Genomic DNA, 25,096 nt, shown 5'->3' with positions numbered 1-25,096 from the left:
GAATTAAAATAAAATATTAGAATATATATCATAATCAATTAAATAAAATTATATTATGTAGTTCAGGGTAATATAAAACATGTTTTGCGCCACTGTGCGCGTTATACGATAGCGCAGTTATTGGCATTTCCCAAAATTTAACCGACCAGTCATGAACAGCAATCTGAACACACCTCTGCAACGAACCAATCAGAGAACTAGTATCTATTGTTACGGTATGATAATTGGGGCAACGTACAACAATTGAAATTCACTTAATCACATTATATTTGTAACAAAATAAAAAAGAATCTCTTTTGAAAAATTTATATGCATTTTAAAGTTGCTTTTAAGCAAGTATTTTGTATAGATTTTATATTACAAACAGTATTGTCGGAAGGTAAGCGTTTGACTCGTACGTCGCTGGATGTCTACAAGTACCCCACCTTGTGATTCGGTCTAAACTTTGACGAGATACCTCTATTGGTATTGGGGTCTCCGACTCGATCGTGGCAAGTTGGATTTACCCCGTTTGTCACTAAGAAAATTGCCTTGCCCAATTTACGTTTTAAATTGAAACATTTACGTATTTTTGCCCATTAGTTTTTTTCAGTGAAACTCAAAAGACAAAAATTATAGCGGTAGGCGGGTTGCGAATTTTCTAAATAGAGCGTCTCATTGCTGACATTTCTTACATTAGACACGCGACGGCCAGGTATGGCGTTTTTGAGAACGGTGCCGCGTTGCAGTGCCGGTAAAAAGTTAAGGAAATGTTTACCACTTCCTATTGGGTTTCTCGAGAACATAACGAAGCCATCGGTGCAGTTGGTGCAGGTGCACGAACGTGAATACACCGGCAATACTACTGACGTGAAGCCGGCTCCACGGCAGATTGATCCTTTGGATTTGAAGTTTAACGATCCAATTGCTGCTTTTAAAAGTAAAACCACGAAAGAACTGCTTCGTGCCTACATCGTTTATCAACTATGTTCGATCGACTATATTGTCGAGAACAATATGAAGGTAAATTCTTAATATCATATTTAACATTCTATATGATTATTTTGCAAATTTCATATTATATATTTATTAGATATAAATTATTCGTATGACATACAATGATATGAAATAGTATGACATGTGCTCGTTTTTTATCTCTAAGTTTTCTTTCTCTTTCCTCTTTCTTATTCCTTCATATTATTAAAAATAAATTAGATATTTAATATATTTAATATCTTATATTATATTATCATTAAAAAGTAATTTATAAAATTTCGTATTTTTTCATATATTCATATTTAATATTTGTCAAGAAATTGTATAGATAAATTTATTAATACAATTTTCAAAAAATATTTTTCTTATGTTTAATGAAATATTTTTAAATCTTTATCATTTAAAAATTTTTAATCTATAATGTTTAATATAGTAAAATATTGATTTAAATCATGTGATATAATCACAATGCATAAGAATGAAAGATTTCTATATTTTATTTAATAGTATTACTTATATTTAAAATAATTTTTTCACACATAAATTATATATATATATTAATATTTTATTAAAATAACTTAGATTTTCACAATAAATATTTTATTATATTAAAATAATTGTAGTTGTTAATTAAAATGATTTTGAACTAAATAATGAAATTTTTTATCTTTATATGAATTACATATATAATTAAAAAATCAATCAATGAAATTGAAATTTTTAATAATTAAAATTGAAATTGTAATATTTTTATTTTGATAAAAAAGATGAAATACAAATAAAATTAGATATTAATAAAATTGGTTACATTCAACTCTAAGAATAAAATTTAATTTTTCGTGAAAAATTATGCAGATAAGATTTATACATTATTCTATATTACCGGAAGGAAGTCGTTTATAGAGTTTCTACTTGTTCGTTACACAATATGTATAGATGTCGGAAAAATGTACAATCGAATAAAATAGTAAAATATATTTAAAACGGAAGCATCGATTAATCGATTTTTTATTTGTTTTCAAAAAAATAGCATTTCGAATATATTTCGACTAAATTCTTATTCATTAAATTTTTAATGAATAAGAAAATTTTTATAAAAAAGAAATTTTTATTTATCAGTGAAACAGTGACCTTTTATCAATAGCATCAGGATTCGTAGACAATTTATATGACGACGTGGCGCGTTATTGATTTTAGTAATACTTAATACATTGAATTGAGCTAACAATTTTGTCGCAAACTTATGTTGTAGTCAATTACGTAACACCAAAGAAATCGGTCGAATATAATGGATTGTAAAAATCTATGTGAGTTCATTGGTAAGGTGTCGGTATATTATTATTGTATAAACATAAATTTTTTTCTTCTAGCGTATTTTAATTGTAATTAAATTTATTAATTTATTTTCAAATAATATAATAACATAATAACATAATATAATCAAGAATTTATATATAAAATATTTCTTATTATTTATTAAAATATTTTTATATTCACATAATTTTATAAAATAATTTATAATTATTATAATAAATATAAAATATAAATATTTTTTTCTATTTTTTGTGTGATTAATTAAAAATAATTGAACGAACTGTATGATAGGAATATTTTTTCAATTTATAATTTATTTATAATTTATTTTTTGATAATTATGAATTCTTATTAGATTTAATAATATTTTTAAAAAATGTGTATTTCTTTTTAGATTATAAATCTTTTATATAGAATATTTATATAGGAAATTTATTTAAAAAATGAATTTTTCATCCAATATGTTTTTAAAGTGTAATTAATAAGAAATATGCTTGTTGTTATGTTCAATATGTTTATTGGAATTAATTAGAATTTTATTAAATTATAAAATATCATAGATTGAAATATATTTATATCCATTCGTGACACGTTAATTCTGTCTTTGCCATCGTATCGATTTTAATTTACATCGGCTTTATGCTTGTTTGAGGACAGGATTATTTAAGTTCTGTTCTGAATATCATTACTAATACGCTAATGTGATAGAGATATTTAGAAATATGCAATGAGTGTTAATCTATAACACTAACAAGTATTGTATTACTATTTAATGTTATTGAAAATAATCATTAAATTCTTTCAAATTTTAAATATGGGTTGAAATTATATATGTATACAATAATAATAATAAATTTTGCATTGTAGGATATAAAAAAATATGAAATTCGGAATATAAAATTCTATATTATATCAATATAAAAGTTATAACAATATTCAAAATAACGATTACAAATGAGAGATTAATAGTTTTAGATGATTTTTTTTCTATATTTTAGTGAAAGTTCTACAGAATTTTTTTTTTCGTTTTATTTCCGAATGATGTCGAAGTGTCATGTATATTGCTAATAGAATCGTTTTATTATTGCATTCATTAAATATATATATATATATATATATATATATATATATATATATATATATATATATATATAATCATTGCACAAAAACTAATTTATCATTTAATTATAGTACGCTATTTTATTAATGCATTAATAGAAGAATGAGTATATATATATATGTGTGTATGTGTGTATATATATACATATATATACATATTTGATGATTCACTTCCTATCCTGAATATATAAACCTTCCCACACTTTATTGATTATTATTGATTTTTAAAGTGCGACATGATTCCTTAGCGTCTTCGTTTCAGACTCTTGGACAACGGAGCCAAGCATTGTCTTTTTGCAATATAATTATTCGAGTAATATTTATTTTGATATTTGTGCCATATTTATTTTTTGAATCAATTTTCAAATAAATATTTGATTTATTTATTTATATTTATTTTTATATTTATGTATTTTGATAAAATAAAATAAATCATAAATATCTAGTATAAAATATGTATAGATTTTTTTTCGTAACAGAAATGTAAAAATTAAATATAATCAATAATTATATAGTGATTTCTTTTTAATTTATTTATTTAACGTTAATCTTTCTTTTAACAAATTTTATTTTATCACTATAAATTTTTTTATTTATTTTCACAAAATAAAGGAAAAACTTAATCCTAATATTTTTTCAGTTTAATCCATTCAATGTTTCAAATTTATCCAAAAAAAGTTTATTGAGATAGGATAAATTTAATATCAAAGATTAAAACCAGCCAATTAATTTTTTTTTTGTAAAAAAAAGGTTTCTTTAAGATCAACAATTTAAAAGATGAAAATATTTATTTAAATTTAATTCAATAATTGAATAATTAAACCATAAAATTTATCCATATAAATTAACATTATCATCATAAACTAATTACTCAGATATTTGATACATTATCATATATCAATTAAATAAAAATTCTCTAAGTATATTCACGTAATTAATTGATTCTAATTTTTTAATCTTATAACTTAATTTAAATGTGTTAAATCATAAAATGATAATATCATGATCATTTATGAAATTTTATTAATAATTTTCGTATGAATATCTTAATCCTAGTAACTGATATTATTTTTTTAAATTTCTATTTTTTTTTTTTTTTTATAAAAATATTTGATTATTCGTATCATATGCAATTTCTATTTATTATACTTATCTAATTATATAAATGCATGAATTTTTGATAACATGTTTTCATTTATCATTGTGCATATCTATTAAACGTATAATTAGTATTTTGTTTAATTAATTTCGATTATCAATTTAGAGATTAGAGTCGAAACTTGATTTTTAGATTCACAAAATTAAAATCCAAGAATTACAAGAAGTTTCTATCATTACTTTCAATGTCTTGACTATGAAGCCGCAAAGTTTTGTTTACAAACACGGTAGACATTATTCATAGTTCAGTGAATTACATTTTAGTCTTAATTGCATATATGCGCGAAAATTTTCAAATTCAATTTTTTCAAAAACTATTTTATTTATTTATTTTTTTATTTTTTCTTGAAGAATCATCTCGTATATTTTATTTATCTGCTATATATTTTCCTTAAATTATACAATAGAAATAACGAAACATTATTAAATTTTTTATTTTTTGAAATTTTTATATGTATTATTTAATAATAAAAGTTTAATAATAAAAATTTTTTTAAAAAAATTTAATATTTTATAATTAAAAAATTTTAGTAAAAAACTTAAGCATATTCGAATATTGAAAATATATTTCTTGAAAATATTATATTATTTAATATTCAGCATTCATGTATTAAATTAATAATGATAACAAATTAAAAAAATTATTTAGATACTACTATTAATTTTATATGTAAACTAATAATTTTCAAAAATATTGTGATATATTAAAAAAAAGTAAAGAAAAATTGTTGGGAATATATATAAAAGATATTATTTCGTAATATAATAATATATGTCTTTGATAATAGTGCAAATTAAAGGTGGTGGATCAAATAGGATTTAATATATGACTACATATAATTTATAGATAATCTACATCTTTTGATTTTCATCTTTATTCTAAAGCTTTTTAAATGTTTGTTTTAATTCAAAAAATAGTTCTAATTAGTTAAATCATTTTTATTCAGTATTAAAATACAAAATAAAATAATATTTCTATTTTTAAATTAATAAAATCTTTTGTTACTATGCAATTATTTATATTAGTATTCATGGACCATCAGATTTATTATTTTTATGTTTTTTTGAATTATATAATACATAATAATTATATAATCTTGTTTTTTTTTTGTTATTATATTATTATATTATTTTATTTGCTTCTTTTAAATAATAATGATAATTCATTATTTTGTAATTTTAAAATATTGCATAATATATACATTATGTTATTTATATATTTATGTTATAATATTATATAATATAATATAATATAAATTGTCATAATGTCCAGAAATTATTATCGTGAATTTATGTTATTATAATATTATATAATATATATAAAATATACTATATATATTTATAATATTTATAATAAATTTTCTTAAACTAATATTTTTCTAAATGTTTAATATTCAATATAAATAGAAATTTACAATTATATGATGAATTATTATAATATTATATAGAATTATATAGAAAATTGAAACAATAATTTAATTGAAATAATTCATTTGAATAATTATCATTCAAAATTTAAGAATATTTTGAATATGAAAAATGGATATGAAAATATATTTTATACAACATATATAAATTTAAATAATAACATAAAAATTTAAGAAATAATTTCAAAAATTTAGAATTTTTAAAAATTATAATTATTTAAAATTTATCAAATTAAGAATTTTTTATTCAAAGTTTTACATTTTTCGAAAACTTGTATATATTTTATAATTTCTACTTGTATCTTTTATTATATTATAATATATATATTTTTTTTGATCGCATCTTTATTATATTATTATATTATTTGTATTTTAATTAAATTTTTTTAATTATAAAAATATATTTTTAATCATTTAAATATTATAAAAATATAAATAAACCAGATTACAGTAGAAACAGTTAAATTGTTAAATTATTAAAACAGTTAAATCTGAAACAAAATGTTAAATATAGTCTGGATTGCAAAGATATATCTCTATCATTAATAATTCTGAGATAAAAACTTTTTTAAACGGGCAATATCAAAGTTAATCGACAATGATCGCTTTTATTAATAATATGTATTCTTTTTTAAATTGCATAAAATCTGCATTTATTAAAATTTTTAAATAGATATTTTTTTGAGTATATTTTTATATATACGTTATAAATTTATTTTATTTTCATAATTTTTTCAAAAAATAATATTAAATTTGTTTTTATTTTACATGCTCTTATTGTATATGACAAAGAATTAAAAAAGATTAAATGATATTATTTAATTAGATTATTTTAGATTTAATGCATATAAAATAATATTAAATTAATATCTACATGTTAAAATATCTACATATGTACATACATGTACATACATAATTTTAAATAAACTTATTTAATCAATTTTAATATAACTCAATATAACTTAATTTTTTTTATCATCTTTGTCTTTTTCTTTTTTATTTTAATGCGTATTAACTTCTCTTATTAAATTATTAGATTGCACATATATATATATATATATATTATAATAGATACATTTTTAAATAAATTAATATTCTTACAAATTCATCAGAGCAATAATCATCAAATAAATAGATTTTTATGAGACTGATTACATTGCATTCCATTTTTCAGAATGTCATGAATTTGTTCCATAAATATTTTAACGAATTCACAAGACACAAAAAATTTAACTATGATACATGGATGAATAGAGGTTGTTATATTATTACACTATTATAACAATGTTGTTATGCAGAAAACGTGAAATAACATATGAGAAGGAGAATGAAGAATGGTTAGTTGCACTATACAATTCACGTCGTATGTTTACTTCTCCATTTACGCAATGTTTTTTAATTCTGAAATGTTAAAACAAAGTGCAGTGAATCGCACTCAAAGGTACTTGGCTATAAACTTGCTTCAGACGGTTACCAGACGATAGAACACTATTTCGAAATCTTGCCATAAACGGCGTATCTACGGCCGCGTTGCACATACTGATCGAATCGCGTGTTAATAGCACGTTTGCATCGCTATGCTCTTCGCATAAATGCGACGGATGTACATGGCGCGTGCGCAAGCGTATTCGTGGTAGAGTTCGAATGATTTTTCTTTTATTAAATATACTGTGAATTTTAATCTATAGTAATAGCAGAGTTGAATTTGAACTATTCATTTTTACGAAAAGTAAAAAAAATAATTTATTTATATTTTAATCGTTATAATAAATGTTAGAATTAATAATAAATAAAAGGAATAATTATTTAAAAAAATAATTTAAAAAAAAAATTAAAACGTGACAAATTTTAATTATAATTATTTATTTTTAAAATAGATAAAAAAAAAAGGTCATTCGATTTTGTCAACTACATAATTGTCTTCTATCGTATATCTAGTATTACTTACACACGAGTGTAAGTAAATGAAAGAGAGAAAGCGGACCAATGTTCTTCATTGGATTGAACTGAAACGACACGTGATAAGTAGTCTCAAGGCCGACTAGTTCGTCTGAAGCTACCGCATTTATAGCAGGGGTCAGCTTTGTGCAAAAGAAATCGTGAATCATGATTCTTACTGGAATTATTTCCACAATAACTTTACCCATTAATGATTACAGATTATATTTTTTTTTTTTTTTACTTCCATTCCATCTTTTAAATTTATGCAAATTTCTAGATTTTTTCTTATTATTATATTTTGTATTCTATTCTTTTTATCTTTACTTTTTTTTTTTTTTTTTGAAGAAATTTCGAACATTGCTTTCTGGTTATGCTTCTTTATGTGATAAGATCTTGTATGCGTTTTTATTAACATTGTGTAAAAAAAAAATAGTTCAAATATGATTAATGTCTAGTTAGTGAACATTTGCAAATTGCTTAAATTAATGTATCATGTATTCTATTGAGAAACTTAAAATATAAAATATTCATCATATTAACTTTTAGCTACTTACCTAGTAAAAAATTTGAAATTATTAAATTTATAATTTAAAATTATGAAATTTTAATTTAAAATTTTTATAAAATTTAAAAAAAACTTTCTTTGAAGAATCAATATAAATTATATAAATTATGTAAATATTAATATTATGATTATTTCATTTTTTTTTCTTGATTTTCACAGTTTTAGAATATGCATTGATGTTGTTATAATATTATTGTCAGTATAGAAAAATTAAATATAAAATATCTAATGTAAATTACTTTACAAAATTTTATAAGAAAATGATGAATTAGTAATAAAATTATTTATATACTTTATTGTTGAAACTTCACTTCTAAATATTTCTCTTGGAAATGTTATATATTAATATTAATGTATTGTCCATTAAAAAAAATTTTGAAAATAATTTTATAAAATAGTTTTCAGAGCTATGTTCATATTCTTCTTGATATCATTAATGTTATCAAAATGTCTTCTATTTTTGATGAAAAAAAAATACCTATTAAAACATTTTTTTTATTCATTTAATTCTCAAAGACTTTTATATTCCCAAAAATGAAATATCAAATATATAATTTTAATAATGTATGTTTAAAAAGTCTTAAAGTCTTTTTTACTTTTTTTAATATTTTAAAAATAAAAAGAAATAATAAAAAATTTAAGTATAAAATATTTTTCATAATATGATGAAATTTAGAGAGAAAACATGAAAGAGTGAAATATAAAGTAATACAATTATAATGTTCATTAATGTACATATGTAAACATGTTTGATTTTTTTTATATGTTGAAAAAAATTGAAAAAAAAAGTATAATTTGTTTCATTCTTGCGATTGATTCTATAAAAATTTTTGTTTATTTATTATTTACTTGCATTTATACACATGTATTTTTCAGTGCATAGAGATTTAAAAGTTCGTTATACATATTTACATATTATAAAACATTAGCATGATATTTTTTTTTAAAAATCTGCAATTTATTTCAACTTACTTGTCGAATAAATTGACTTAAAAGAAAACAATATTTAAAAGCAAGTAATTTTTAAAATCAAATCTTTTTTGTTATAACTATTATAAAACAGATAATATTTTATAACAGGAAAATATTGTAATTATAATTAAATATTGTAAATAATAACGAATAATATAATCAATATTTAAAGTAATAAGTGAAAATGCTATATGTTTCAATTTAATAAATTTAATTTTCAATTCATAGTACGCGATTTATGTTTTTGTAAATACACATAACAGAGTCACAATGACAATAAGACTCATTACGCATTGTCATTAGACGTCGACGATCAAGTTGTTGTTTTCGATAACTAGATTTAACAATTGCTATTTTTTTACAAATTATAGCAATTCGACATACAATAATAATAACTTTTGATACGGAAAAATTTATTTCAAAAATTGAATTCTGAGAAGCAATTTGCAATTTATCTTGTAACGATTATGTATACAATCGACAAATTAAAAAATTATAGTGGCAGAAAATTATTAACATACATTTGCAAATGAATGGATTTGAGAATAGAAGAATAAAAATTTTCTTTTTTTTTTTTTAAATAACTTTATAATTATAACAATTCATTACTTGAAATAGACAATTTTTGAGTTTTAATTGACAAGTCGCATGGTTTTTGATTACTTAATGAATTGATCACTAGCGATTGATCGACAGTGCGTAATGAACCTAAACTTTATGTGATTAGCTTGATCTTTCAGCAAAAGTGCGGACGATCGAACAATAAGGATATTATGCTAAACACGTTTTTACAGTTTAGTGAATATATTATCGATAATTAATTACCGATAATAGTAAAATTATATTTTGCATTCAGAACTAACTTTTCTAAGTAGCATTTCTCGAGAATAAATCTCTAATAAAATTTCGTCGTATTTCATCATATTGTATAATTTTTAACACATAGATATTAATAAAGTATTTTCTCACAACATAATATATATATATGCTATAATTATATATGCTGAAATTGGAAATAATTGGAATAACAAGATATTATCAAATTTAATTCGATATATTCGATATATAAAATTCTTAACATAACCTAAAAAAGATTCTAAAGTGATTTTTGATTAAAAATCACAATTATTATTTATAATTGTATATTATAAAATTTTATTTGTTTTTATGTAATTAATGAATAACTTATATTTTATTGCAGTAGATATTTGAAAGATATTAAATTTTTTTTAACGAAACATTGAAACTTTTCCTAATGCAAAGAGTTGAATCCATTCGAGTTATTATCATATATATATATATATATTGAAATATTCGTACAGTAATCTTGTGTATACATATATATATATGCTATAATTGTATATGCTGAAATTGGAAAAAAATTGGAATAGATATTATCAAATTTAATTCGATATATTTGATATATAAAATTCTTAACATAACCTAAAAGAGATTCTAAAGTGATTTTTGATTTAAAAATCACAGTTTTTTTTATTTACAATTATTATTTATAAAATTTTATTTGTTTTTATGTAATTAATGAATAACTTATATTTTATTGTAGTAGATATTTGAAAGATATTAAATTTTTTTTCTATAACGAAACATTGAAATTCTTCCTAATGCAAAGAGTTGAATCCATTCGAGTTATTGTCATATATATATATATATATATTGAAATGCTCGTACAGTAATCTTGTACATCGGAAATCTCCTATTCGATCTTCTCGTTCATTAAATCTTTTGATTGCCAAGTCGGGAGCATTTTCGCGCGTAACTTCGTCTGTTCAATATCCCATTCGTTATAGCTTTTGATTGCGAACGAATTCGAATATATTCAGAAACATAAAGATTTATTTATTCATTTATTCTGAAATATAAGTATACATTAATAAAATTAAGAATTATCAGGTGATTAGTAAACATTTTTCCTTTTTGCAATAAAAAAAAAGGACAAGAAAAAAAAAAATTTTATTCATTAAAATGACTATTTTTGTTGTAAGAAAATTTCATTTATTTTTTGATAAACTTTTGGAAATACCTTTTGAATTCATATATATTGCAATTTTAAATTCGTTATAATCATTTGCAGCTGCTGTACAAGTTATAATATATATATAAATGGCCCTTTATTTTCTCAGTATGTATTCTTCTATTAAAAGAAACGATAGAACTTTCTTGATTATCTGATAAAAAGGAGATGAACATATTTACACACAATACGCACTATATCGTTTCAAATTTCTTAATCTGCATTCCTGGAATAATACTAACAATTTATGGTAATTCAAGCCGTCTATTCAAGAGTTTAAGTTACAATTTCCCTTTATGATATGGAGTGGTAATTAGATTCGCAGGTACAGTTCTCATCGATAAGCGCAAGTTTTCGTTGCGTCCAAATGAATCAAGTTTGATTTCATTGAAATGCTTTGCTAGAAGTCTTGTTGACCGCAACAAATATTACTAATAAAGAGAAGATGCGGAATCTGTGTATTTAATGAAACTTAATAATCTTTTACAATCTTATTGAAGTAAAGTAATATAATTCATAAATGAAATATGGCAAAATATCAAATTAATTTCTATTTGTTTATGTTTCTTTTATTTAAATATAAGAAGATTGAATATCATTTATCATTTGAGATTTTGCCAATTTCTTTCTTAATATATTTATCCTAATATGTTTCAAACATCAATTTTTATTTTCAGTTTGATTTTTTTATTGCTTTAAGTTTTAAAAAGAGTTTCTAAAACTTCCTTTAATAAAAATAAGAATCTCTTTCTTTCGAAGAGATTTAACAACAGAATCTTTGGTTTCCAACAATCTTTTCTAGGAGAGATTAATTTTCTTTACTTTAAAAAGAAAAGGTTTTTTTATCTAGGAAAGATTCTGAAAGCTTTCGAATACATAACAAAAGAAGACTATAACTCAGAAAAGATTGAAAAATAGCAATTCCAACTATTCAAAATTGTATTTTCTCAGAAATAATTTTTGAGTTATATATTATCGTTGCAATAAATCTATGAAATAATACTATATATCTTCTTTCTTATGTGAAGAGTCTGGTATTCAAGAAAACTTCAATTGTTTTCCATAGTCATGGTGAAAGTTTGAAGGATAGAAGTTTTTCCTCTTTTTTTAAAATTCTTAGAAAAAAACAGAAGCTTTTGTTTCTGAAGGATAAAGGACAATTCAGATATATTCAGCTATTCATTCAACGTATGTTTCCCTTTTTTTTTTTTTACAGAATATTCAATTAAATAAAACATCCTGTACATTTCTTTGTTGTCATGAACAACATCACTTATTCATCTAGAACATGTCACAGTCTAAATAGTACAACTTTCTATCATAATAATAGAAACATTTGTTATAAATTTTCACCAATAATGTCTTAACACGATGAAAATAACAAATTGTCACTTTCTTTTACAACAGATGCTATAACTAGTTGATTGTTATATGATGGTAAAATTGTTATGGATTTTGTTATTTGTTTATTTTTATTAACAACGCTAGAATATAAAAAAAAACGCGGAATATTCGTTGAAATTTTTCATTAATTTCATAAACAATTGAAGTTATAGATACTTGACAAAGAATTTGATTCTAAATCTAAATCACGCATAAATATAATAGTCCAATGAATTGGATAGTTCATCGATTCATATTTCCATTATGCATTCTATAATTAAATTAAATTTTTTATTATAAAATCGGTTATAATGTATCGATTATTATTTTTCATTATTTTTTTTTTTTTCATTGTTTTAAGATATTTGAAATAGATATTTGAAATAATTCCTATTTGTTATAGAACACTCTGTATATTGTCCGTATCGCTTATGTTTGCGCTGATATAATAGAAGTATTGTCGTGATATTTTTTAATCGTCATTGTTCGAATCGTAATCACATAATTGATTATAATTTTTTCTAAAAAGAAATATATTAATATACAAAATTCATAATTCTCGACTGATATTTAATATTCTTAACAATCATCGAGTTTATGACCACGTATATGACCACTTGAAATATTTCTTCTTTTCTAATATTTTTCAATGGCTTTATAGCAAGACTTATCAGTATGTCTATATAACATTGGTAAACTCTAATAATCTTCGTAAAACTTTCTTATCAGTGTTACATAAACAAAACATTAGTGAGTATATTATGCAGTTTATTTTTAATATAAATAAACGCTAATAATATGTTTACATATTTGCCTCAATAATAGAAATCTTTCTAAAAAAAAAATATTAAAATAGCATAAAGATTGTTATTTTTTTTTTTTTAATTATATATAATTCTTCTGACTGTTTGAAATTGAAATTTTTTTGTTTTAACAATTCTTTTTTTTTTATAATCTCTTCAGAAATCATTGTGTTGCATTTTTTTGTATTATTATTGTTTCCTTATTACTATTAATTTATTCTCAATTTCATCATACAAAATATTGTAAAAAACATCTATAAAAAAATTACTTATTTCCTCTAATCAACTTTTATCCGAATTATTTTTCACTAATGTTACATTATTTGTGGAATAATGATTCCACTACTGGATCTGTCTACCATTCTATTCTATCTTCATACGTATGGGTTGTATGCCATTCCATCGCGGATAGTCAAGTGTTTTCTTTTCATTAGATGTTGAAAGAAATTAATAGTCACCGTAATAAAAATTTGAAACAATCTGGTGATTACTGGCTGTGAAATAACATTGAATAGAGTATTCATCAGTTGGGAAATTCCTCTTTTGACAGTTGATTCCTACGATTTCAACGATGAATTATCCCGTGAAACCTAGCGGAATCAGATCGATGTGGAAACACGATCGTAATTACATTCAACCCTTTTCGTTTGCAACACACAACCATCGTCTGGTTTTATTTCTAGTCGCTAATTACGTTTCTTGTTATACGGCTAACTCGTATGAATTTTATCAGTATCCATTAATTATTCTATTACTTCTCTTTTAATTCCTTGTTATTTAATTACTTTTTCTCGAATTATGAGCTTATTGTTTCTTCCATTTTGTATCACTTTTATATCGCTCTTTGAAAAACTCTATTACGTATTTTTCGATATTCCATCAATCTTTTAGTACACTTGCTTGTACATTAATGGGTTAACGGTAGTTATTTTTAAATGTATATAAATCTCTGATTAACTAACAGTTCTATTATCTATAACATATATACAGGGTGTTAATATATTTATGAGGTATTTTTAGAAGAATATTGAAACAAATGTATGCAAAAATATGTCGATTAATTTATTAAGTTATAAATAATTTAATTTTAAATGAAGTGAAACAAAGATAGAATCATCAATTGAGAAATAACAATAACCACTGGTCTAATAAATTATTAGCATGATTTCTGATAGAAAGATTCTATGAATAATAGATTTTTATGCAAATACTTTTACTTTATCTGCGTTCGAGATCAAAATTTAAGACGATGTCACGTATCTTTTAATTACGTAAAAATGATAATGGTTATCGATTATCAATTAACGTCTAAGGATGAACGTTTTTGCCAAGACCGTATTGATCCTGGTAAAGAAAGTAGATGTTCTCACATAGACCTGCTATATGCTTCCTAATCAATAGCTTATGTCCTGTTCGCATTGGATATCACCGTTACACTTCTGTTCAAAAGTTAAAAGTTGTCTGTTTCGAATCTTTCCAAATCGATAGTTTAAAATCATTAACATGGTCCAGGTCCGTTTTAAGAAAAGAAAAGTTAGGTTAGAATTTTGTCAGTGCAAAGAATTCTTTCTTTTTACGAAGAATTTAAAAATTTTTTTCGTTAATGTAAATGAAATAATTATTGATATCTGTAGTATTAATTAATAATATTCATTAAATTAAATAATAACAATAAATTATCCTTTAATATCGAAAAATATTTGATAAAATTGTTAATATTTGTCTCGGTATAATTTTGTAATGATATTTAGAATAATTGTTACTTTTGTTATAAACAAATTACACACAACATCAGGAATTTTAATTTATGGGTAAACCTGATATGGAAACTTCACCGTCATGTGTTTATGCAAATTAGAGGAAACGAATTGACGAAATCGACTGTACAAGTTCGAGAGCAATGTCCGCGTTTTGATGAATGTATATATATTGGTAATATTGTTGAATAAAATTTTAGTAAATATGGGATTTTTTTACGATCTTTAATAATCTTAATAAAAAAAATTATTTGTATTCTAATCAAAATGATCATTTTAAAATTTTATATTCGATCAAATTGAAGTTCAAAAAAAGTTAGGTTAGAATCATATGTAAAAAAATTCGTAAAGAAATTTGTCGAAAAAATTATTTTTATAAATATATCGATTTCTAATTTATTATTTTTATTCACTTATAAATATGAAAAAAATAATTGCAAATTTTTTATCAGTAGTACATGTTTCAAGGCAACTTTTATTGTCTTGTTATCACTTTTTTGTATCGACACTAAGCATTTGGTTCAAAAACATTTTTACATGAGAAAGATATTGTATCAAATAAAAATGTTTAGGATTATTGATTAAACAAATTAATTATTATGTTATACTTAATTATTCCAATTAGTAGAATAAAATTAGTTTCATAACATTTTTTGATTACTTAACCAACTATGTCATTCATAGATCTGGAGCTATTTTTATACTGCATATTTTACTCGGTTTGGCACCTGTAATTACACCTGTAATACATTGGGCATTTGTCTGATTAATTTCATTTATTATTAAATTATCATATAATAATTTATTAACAAATGCTCGTTGATATTCATGAATAATTGATATTAAATAGTTTATTGTATTCAAAAATTTAAACAAGAAATTAATTTTTTAATAAAATTTATATAAGTGTTAATAGTTTTCATTATTCTATATAAAAAATTACAAATAACCATCGTTTAAAACTTTACACAATTCCTTAGAGTTTTGATCTATATAGATTGGAAATTCATGCTCTAAATTCTAAACCTTTAAAACCTTTCATTCAATAAGAAGATCATTTAAAGATCAAGTATTACATCACTATACAATGACGTCTTGGAATTTCTGTGTCAAGTATCAGATCATTATTGTGCTCGCTTACTGAAATCGAATTTTTACTTAAGAATATGCCATTTTTTATTCTATTTTAATTTGCATAAATAATAAATTAGTTAATTAAATTTAATAATTTTAATAATAAAATCGTCAAAGATAAAAGAATACTGTTGTTAAATTTATTATCAAAAAAAAAATTATTACACAAAATATATATCATAGAAATTTTATTCAAATTTTCTTGTTTTAATATACGAAACTGCATTATGTTTTACAAAATTTTATCTCTCTCTCTCTCTCTCTCTCTCTATATATATATATATATATATATATATATACATACACAAAATTTGTATTGAATAAAATATCAAGAATATTACTAATACAAAGAATATTATTCAAAATTTTAATTGGTTCTTGACTATCTACTTCTATTTCACGTAAATACAAAACTTACGTAAGAAAGAACTTGTGCAAATTATATTACAAAGAACTTGTAAATTACAAGGAACTTGTAATTTTTTTTCAATTGGAATTCTAAACAGCTTGAATAATTGAACTTGAATTTTTAAGTTAAAATTTAATATACAGAAAAATTTCAATTTACATATAAATACGAATTACTCGTAAAATATTTCTTTAATTAAAAGGAAGAAAGTAATTATTAAAAGTAATTGATTGAAAAGGAAGAAAAAAAAAAGGAAAAGAATTGCAAATGGAAAAAATTTGCAATTTCAAAAAAAAAGCATAATTATTTCGGACTCGTTATTATTATTTTAGAAATTTTTATTACCTATTCGTCATCTTTTATTATTTATTTATCATTTTTTTAGAAATATTGTTATGAAAAATTGAATGAGAGATTAAGCAGTTTCGAAAAAAAAAAATATAATAATCCAGTGACATGACACGTAATTTTTTACCAATAACTTTTATGATAATTGAACATACTGAAACGTGAATTTTTATTGCGAAATTAACCACAGTATAATAATCATTGTAAAATATTATTCATGATGTAATTTCTAACCTTATATAACAATTTCGCAAGCAAATTTTTCAGAGAATAAAATGTGTAGTATATCACTTTTATGATTTTTCAGATTAGTATCACTATTTTCAATTCGACATTTATGATCGTTTTTGTATTTTGCAATTTCACGTGATTTTATGTAGAGATACAAAATAGGTATTATAAATGATTTTTTTCATACAATTTGTAATTTGACGAATTATATCATTTTTATATATTTATTACATTATATTTTTTAAATTATTTGATATTCGAGTAAATTATATTTTTTGACGATTCTGTTTTTGCAATTTTATCTGTTACAAAAAATATATAATAAATTTAGCAGAACGTAGGAGTGCTGATATGCATAGCAATTTATGGTGAACTAGGTCATAAAGGTTCTTTTTTTCGAATAATATCTTGAAAAAAATATTTTCTAGTTTAATTAAAATATCAATTTATTCTATTATATTTTTCAACAAAATTTATTTCTACCAATTCTTTTTTAAATTTGAATCTTTCTCTTTTTATTTTAAATTTCTTTTTACAAAAATTTTTTCAAAAAAATATTGCTAGTTTTTATTTACATTTCAATATAATAAAAAAAAAAGGACGAAAATCATTTTGATTCGCATTACATAACTTAATGCAATACAAATCTATCACATATCAGTTGAGAACAAAAAGAATTATTCTATCTATTTCAAAGAAAACAATTTCATCTATAAAATTACAATCTGTATAAAATATCTAAATCATCTATAAAATTTTTCTGCTAATTGTATCAAAAATTTTCTCACAAGTTTCGTTCATTTGTTCCAGTTAATGAAATTTGCCAAGCAAATACTTGGGGAGAAACTTTTTACAAAATTAATGAGAGCATCTTTTTACGGCCACTTTGTCGCCGGCGAAGACGAGTTGCAAATCACTCCTGTCCTAGATAGGTTACGGCAATTCGGCGTGAAACCGATTCTTGATTATTCCGTCGAAGAAGATATCTCGCAAGAGGAAGCGGAACGACGAGAAATGCAGTATGTGTCCAATGTAAAAAGAAATCAGTTCAATAAAAATATTCTCATTATATTTGTCATAAGACACCATTACATCCCTCATTATTTATTTATTTTTTTTCGGTCCAAAATTTATTTTCATTGTTAGTTGTAATTTATTATAATACAATAATTTAATAAAAGAAAATTTGAGTGTTGTTATATAGTAAATAAAAATATTTCAAGAAATATTTAATTATTCAACTATTTGAGGAATGGAATTGGTATTGGAATAATAAAATATAAAATATAAAATAAAAAAGATAGATAAAATAAAAAAGAAGAATTATTAGAAGAATAAAAATAAAATTGATAGAATATTTGATATTTTTATCTCTATTATCTCTTTATAAAATGAAAATTAATCGATACGATATAATTTACAGAGGTTCCGTGTCAGAAGCTGGAGATGAAAAAAGGGAAGGTCCGTTAAAAAAGTATCATGTCGCGAAACCATTCGCGGATCGTCGGTATAAGGTATCCTCGGCAAGAACGTACTTTTATCTTAACGAAGCTAATTGTGAACGAAATATGGACATATTCATCAGATGTCTCGAGTCTGTGGCTGGTGAGTCAATTATTAAAATTTTGCTTTCCTTTTTTTCAAGTAGAAAAATTTATTCATTAAAATTTTTAAATTCGCAACGTGACGAATATATCGAATCAAACGAATATACGCTTATTATTTTAAAATTTCTAAAATGATATGGAATGCAATGAAAAGGAAGAGAAATTAATTAATAAATAATACTTGAATGATTAATTCATTCAAAGCGACATTTTTTTTTCAATTTTTCTCGCACTTGTTTTCAATTTCTTATGATCGATTGCATAAAATTAATAAACGTTATAAATTTTCAAGATTAACGCTTATCGCGAAAGAATAAATCATTTGCAATTTAACTTAAAGAATTCGATACAAAATATTGAACATTGTTCATTGATTAATTTGCAATAATTTAAAAAAAAATAATCAATTAATTGGATTATTATATTGTACATATTATATTGATTTTTAAAATTTCTAAATATAATTAATAAAATTATTTTTAATCGTTTTCTTATATTTATGCATATATTTTTAAAAAATTTATAATAATTAATTAACTATATATTACTTAATATTTTAATTATATTGAAAATATAAGTTAACAAAAATTTTAAAAAATTGATTTGAATATGATAAAATAGATAGATTTTTGGCAATGGAATTCTAAAATTTTGTTACAAGTCAAGACCTCGAAAACTATCTATAAATATCTCTAGAGAATCTTTTATTCAATCATGCAACCGATAACGTGACTTAACGGTGGTTTACCCAAAAAAATTTTTCACCGTTCGAATTGTGTAGTTACTCTAGTCTGAAATAATAAATTGCCTGATATTATTTTTATAAAATGATAAATTCATTATTTTGTTTCGTTCGAATGAATGGAAACGAAAAAAGATTATTTATTTCATTTGTCGTAAATTAATAAAATATATTAATTATTTAAAAAGTAACTAGAAAGAATTGTTTAATATTTTATTTGTAATATAAATTTCATTGAAAAAATATCATAAAAAATAATTTTTTTTTCCAAATATGAAACAAAGATTACTTTTTAAAATTATAAATAAAAAAATTCTATGATTATTTATAAAAAATAAATTAATTACAGAGAATCAAGTGAATCATTCAGAAAATCCTGAACCTAATATTCTTGAATTCTATATTTCAACTGATTGCAAGATAAAATTGGTAAGAAGAAAAAGTCCTTTCTTTTATAATTCCTTACTTAATCCTTTTATCCATTTTTCCTGAAATATAATCTTCTTACTATCAATTTTAGTATATCATATATTATATTATTTAATATTATTTATATCAATTATCAATTGTATCAATTATATATTTCATCAATTCATTTTTATATAGGTGCTTCAATGGGAGTTGGCTTTACCGCTGTTAAATTAACTGCCCTTGGCCGTCCACAATTATTGGTAAATAAATTTTCTTGACAAATAAAATCTTTTATTAATAAATATAAAAAAAATAACTTTTTAACTTTCTTATACTATATTATATTGATCGAGTAATTTTTTGTATTTTTTATAACGGAAATTAGTTTTGAAATCTATATTTTATTAAATTTCTATCTTTTAAAATAATAGATATTAACAATATCGCACGATATAACTTTTCAAATAAAATTTTTTTCCAAATTTAATATTGAATAAGTAAATAATCTTTGAATACTAAATATTTTATTATTTATATATTTATGAAAAATGAATGAATGAATAGTGTTTCAAATAATTGTATATTTTTTAGCTTCAACTATCAGAAGTAATTATGCGAGCGCGACAATATATGTCGGATGTAGTTGGTGGTGAAGGCGCCGTTTTAACTCATCATGCTAAGCCAGATGATTTTATGAAAAAATTTGAGGAAGCACACATCAAAGATGAAGAAACAGTACAAAAGTTTTTACAAAAAATTCAATCGGATAAAGAAGGGTAATTTATGAAAATTGTTATTGTTTAGAAAATGAAAATTATTCAAATTGTATATAAATTAATATTTTTTTTCTTTATTTCCTATCGATATATGTAATAATTACTTATTATTACTTTTATGTAAATTAATTTATTAATTTTTATATAAATTATCATTTTTTTTTTATTTTCTATTTTTCTCTTTTCTTTTTCATTCTTCTTTTTATTTTCCAATAAAAGTTTTCGTACAAATTTCTTAATTTAAAATTTTTATTTTTTAATATTTTTTTTATGTAAGTTTTTTACTGACATATTTTTTCTTCTTTAAAATCAAGAAATTCATTTTCTTTTATAGTGTCATTCATTTGTTCCCATGGAGTGGTATTCTAGATGAGAACTACGAGCTCAGCGAAACGTTCCAAGTACCAGACATTAAAACAGGAAAGATGGTTAGGCTTATGTCACAGCTTACGTCCAAAGAAGAGGAAATGTTCCGAAATATGATAAGACGTCTCAATAATATCGTCACGGTATGAATATATATAAAAATATAAAAAAAGAATGAAATACGGAATGCCAAATAATTGGATATTTTTAAAACAATTAAAAATAGAAGAAAATATTTTTTAAGACAAAATTGAATGATTTTAAATTTTCTATATTGTTATGTTATGTTAAATATTCTATTCAATATTATATTATGTTAGTTATATTTTTTATATATTTAAATCTTTTTTTTTTTTTGATCTAATTTTATATTAAAAAATAATTAAAATATTTGAGTAAAAAGTATTGAGTGCTATATTTATAAAAAATAAAAAATGTTATCGTAAAAAAATATAATAAAATTTACAACTGTAACATAGAAGTATAACATGAAAAATATAAAATTATTAAATTTTGTCTAAATTTTCAAACTAATATTTTTTGTTGTATAGAATACTTTGTGTTTAAAAAAAAAAGGCTCTCAATATTTTTATCTCTTAGAAAATATAAAGAAGACATTTAGTTTGTTAGCAAAGACAGAATTGCTAACTTTTATTACAGGTGGCCGATAAATTAGACGTACGTATAATGATAGATGCCGAACAAACGTATTTCCAACCTGCGATATCGCGATTAACGTTGGAGATGATGCGCAAGTACAATACACGTAAGGTAAATGCTTTGTCTCTGTAGATGTGATATTATCACTTAGTAAATTTTCAGTGGTCTAAACCCAAATGGTCTACTTCCTAGGCCGTGGTGTTCAATACGTACCAGACATACTTGCAAGACGCTTTTAATGAAGTGAAAACGGATCTAGAACAGGCTGAACGTCAGAACTTCTACTTTGGTGCTAAACTCGTTCGAGGCGCGTACATTGAACAGGTAATCATTATGAGATTTTTGCTATCTAAAGAAAAAAATTAATTTTAATTATAATAAAATTTATATCAAGAACAACGAAAATGAAAAAAATAATTAAAGTTTAAAATATTATATAACTATTATATATATATATATATATATGAAAGTATATTTACAAAAATTAAATATATAAATTTAATATATATATACATTTAAAATTATATACTTTAAGAAAAGACAGTTTAAATCAGTGACAACAAAAAAATGTTATTGATTAATGTTAATTATTATGAAATTATATATTATATTATTATGTTGAAAAAAATTTAATATAGGAAAGAGCAAGAGCCGCAGCGATGGGTTATCCTGATCCAACAAATCCTACATACGAAGCTACAACTGATTCTTATCATAGAACTTTAATGGAATGCTTAAGGCGGATGAAACAATACAAAGACAAAGGAGAGGATCCAAAGAAAATTGGAATTATGGTTGCATCACACAATGAAGATACAGTACGCTTTGCGATAGAAAAGTATGTACTATAAAATATTTTCTATATTATTATTTTATATTTTTTAATATTTGTTGATAACGATGAGATTTGCAACTTTACAATTAAACATTTACTGCATCGAATGTATTAATAATTAAAAAAAATTATTTACATATATAATATTATTTATAAGATATATATTATATATTAGATATACATTTATTAAATTTATTAAATTACATATATTCATGATATTATTCCAAATATGTTATTATGAAATAGAATGAAGGAGATAGGAATCTCGCCAGAAGATAAAGTGATTTGTTTTGGTCAATTGTTAGGAATGTGTGACTACATAACATTTCCACTAGGTATGTATTTTTTTTTTGTAATAAAAATTTTAAAAAATTTCTTATTTTCTTACCTTTCAAAAATTTTATTCTAATTTAATATTATGTAACATATTTATTGTTTTAATAATAATCAATTTATAATATTTTTAGGTCAATCTGGATATTCAGCATACAAATATATTCCTTATGGCCCAGTCAAAGAAGTATTACCATATCTTTCTCGGCGTGCACAAGAGAACCGAGGTATACTTAAAAAAATTAAGAAAGAGAAACGTCTGTTATTAACTGAAATTTTGAGGCGTTTCGCGAGTGGGCAGATATTTTACAAACCGAAGGGAAATTATACTCCCGTCTGAGCAGTTGATCGTTTCGTTTGCACAGACAGATTTTAAGTATCAAACTTAAGTAGTGATTGTAAATTATTCAAAAGAAAAAAGACTTTGTGGTACGCAGAGCAAATGCTCGCGCGTGAGAGTGAATGGAAGAAATATGCAGTGTTATTCATTATACAAAATTGCCTTAGTGTGAATATTATCAAGTGCAAACTGCTCAATATCGCACCATGTGGTAGAACTATGTTCATTGCTCGTTATGTATATGTTCAATATTATATTTGAATATGTTTTATTTAATGTATATTTTTTAATACTGCTTTTTTTTTACAAAGGAAGAAAATAATTGGAGTACTTCGAGAATTAGTATAAAATAATCTTATTAGTAATGATCTTTAATATTGATCATTTTTTTATAAATTGTTTCTACGAAGTAGCTTTATAGCTCGATATATTTCTAATTATAGATCGATATATTTCTAATTAAAAAATATACCTCTTTTGTCTGAAACTTACTATATTTCTGTGTTTTATATTTTATTTAAGAATCTCATAGTGCGTGCGTGCACGATTATTTATAGCGAAAATGTTTGAATATATGTTTATATACTTTAATATTGTTTACATATACATATATTATATATATATTATATATATATATATTTCATCATTATATATATATATATTATATATATATATATGATTTTTCATATGAAAGTATAAACAAACATAAAATTAAATCGATATAGCTCTATTTAACTAAGTTAAAATACTCGCGTGGAATGAACATTCGCTTCTAGTTTCATAATATTTTGTGCGTAGTTACCAGAAACAGATATTACCAAAGTTGCTAGTATTGGCAAATTACGAGTCATAATGAATTTCTGTTTAATCAGAAATATTTGCTCATTATTCAAAAAAAGAAAAAAAAGAAAAAAAAGAAAAAAAAGAAAAAAAAAATAAAAAAAAAAGAAAAAAAAGAAAAAAAAAGAAATAAAAGATAGAAAAAAATTCTTCCGTAATTTGTTAATAAGTAAATATTTGGAAATATTTGGAAAAAACATTATTAAATTTCTGGTATGGATGAATAATAATGTAAGAGCCATTTTTATTTGTGCAATTACTACGCATATTAAGTAATGTTGGACTGAAACAATGATAAACTATGAAACGGAATTGAAAGAAAATATACACGTAGAGAATTGCATTTTATTTCATTACGTTTCAGCCTAATATTGCTTTCTCAATAGACGAGATAATAATATTCATGAATACATGATGCTGTTTCTACATCTCATGGCTTATATATTCTTAATAATTTTTCTTTTTAAGAAAACTAAATACCAAGAAAGCTTTATAATTTATAAACAATAAATTTTTGTCGAGTTTCAATTAATAAAAATTGTTTATATTTATTCAAAAAAGAACGTATATATATATATATATATATATATATATATATATATATATATAATGTATATG

General features: G+C 22.2%; 1 protein-coding gene across 1 annotated transcript; it reads left to right on the top strand.

Moving 5' to 3' along the window:
• The first annotated feature begins 394 nt into the window (after positions 1–394).
• On the top strand, positions 395–24,584 carry LOC411808 (proline dehydrogenase, mitochondrial). Its single transcript, XM_006558616.3, has 11 exons — positions 395–1,002; positions 18,379–18,587; positions 18,992–19,173; positions 20,524–20,588; positions 20,920–21,104; positions 21,439–21,613; positions 22,131–22,241; positions 22,323–22,454; positions 22,769–22,968; positions 23,212–23,300; positions 23,433–24,584. The coding sequence occupies exons 1-11, from the start codon at positions 697–699 to the stop codon at positions 23,636–23,638; spliced, it is 1,860 nt and encodes a 619-aa protein (XP_006558679.2). The 5' UTR covers positions 395–696; the 3' UTR covers positions 23,639–24,584.
• The last annotated feature ends 512 nt before the right edge of the window (positions 24,585–25,096 follow it).

The sequence above is a fragment of the Apis mellifera genome, linkage group LG1, assembly GCF_003254395.2.
Source record: "Apis mellifera strain DH4 linkage group LG1, Amel_HAv3.1, whole genome shotgun sequence".
Lineage (NCBI taxonomy): Eukaryota > Metazoa > Arthropoda > Insecta > Hymenoptera > Apidae > Apis > Apis mellifera.
This window is presented reverse-complemented; position numbering and strand designations above follow the sequence as displayed.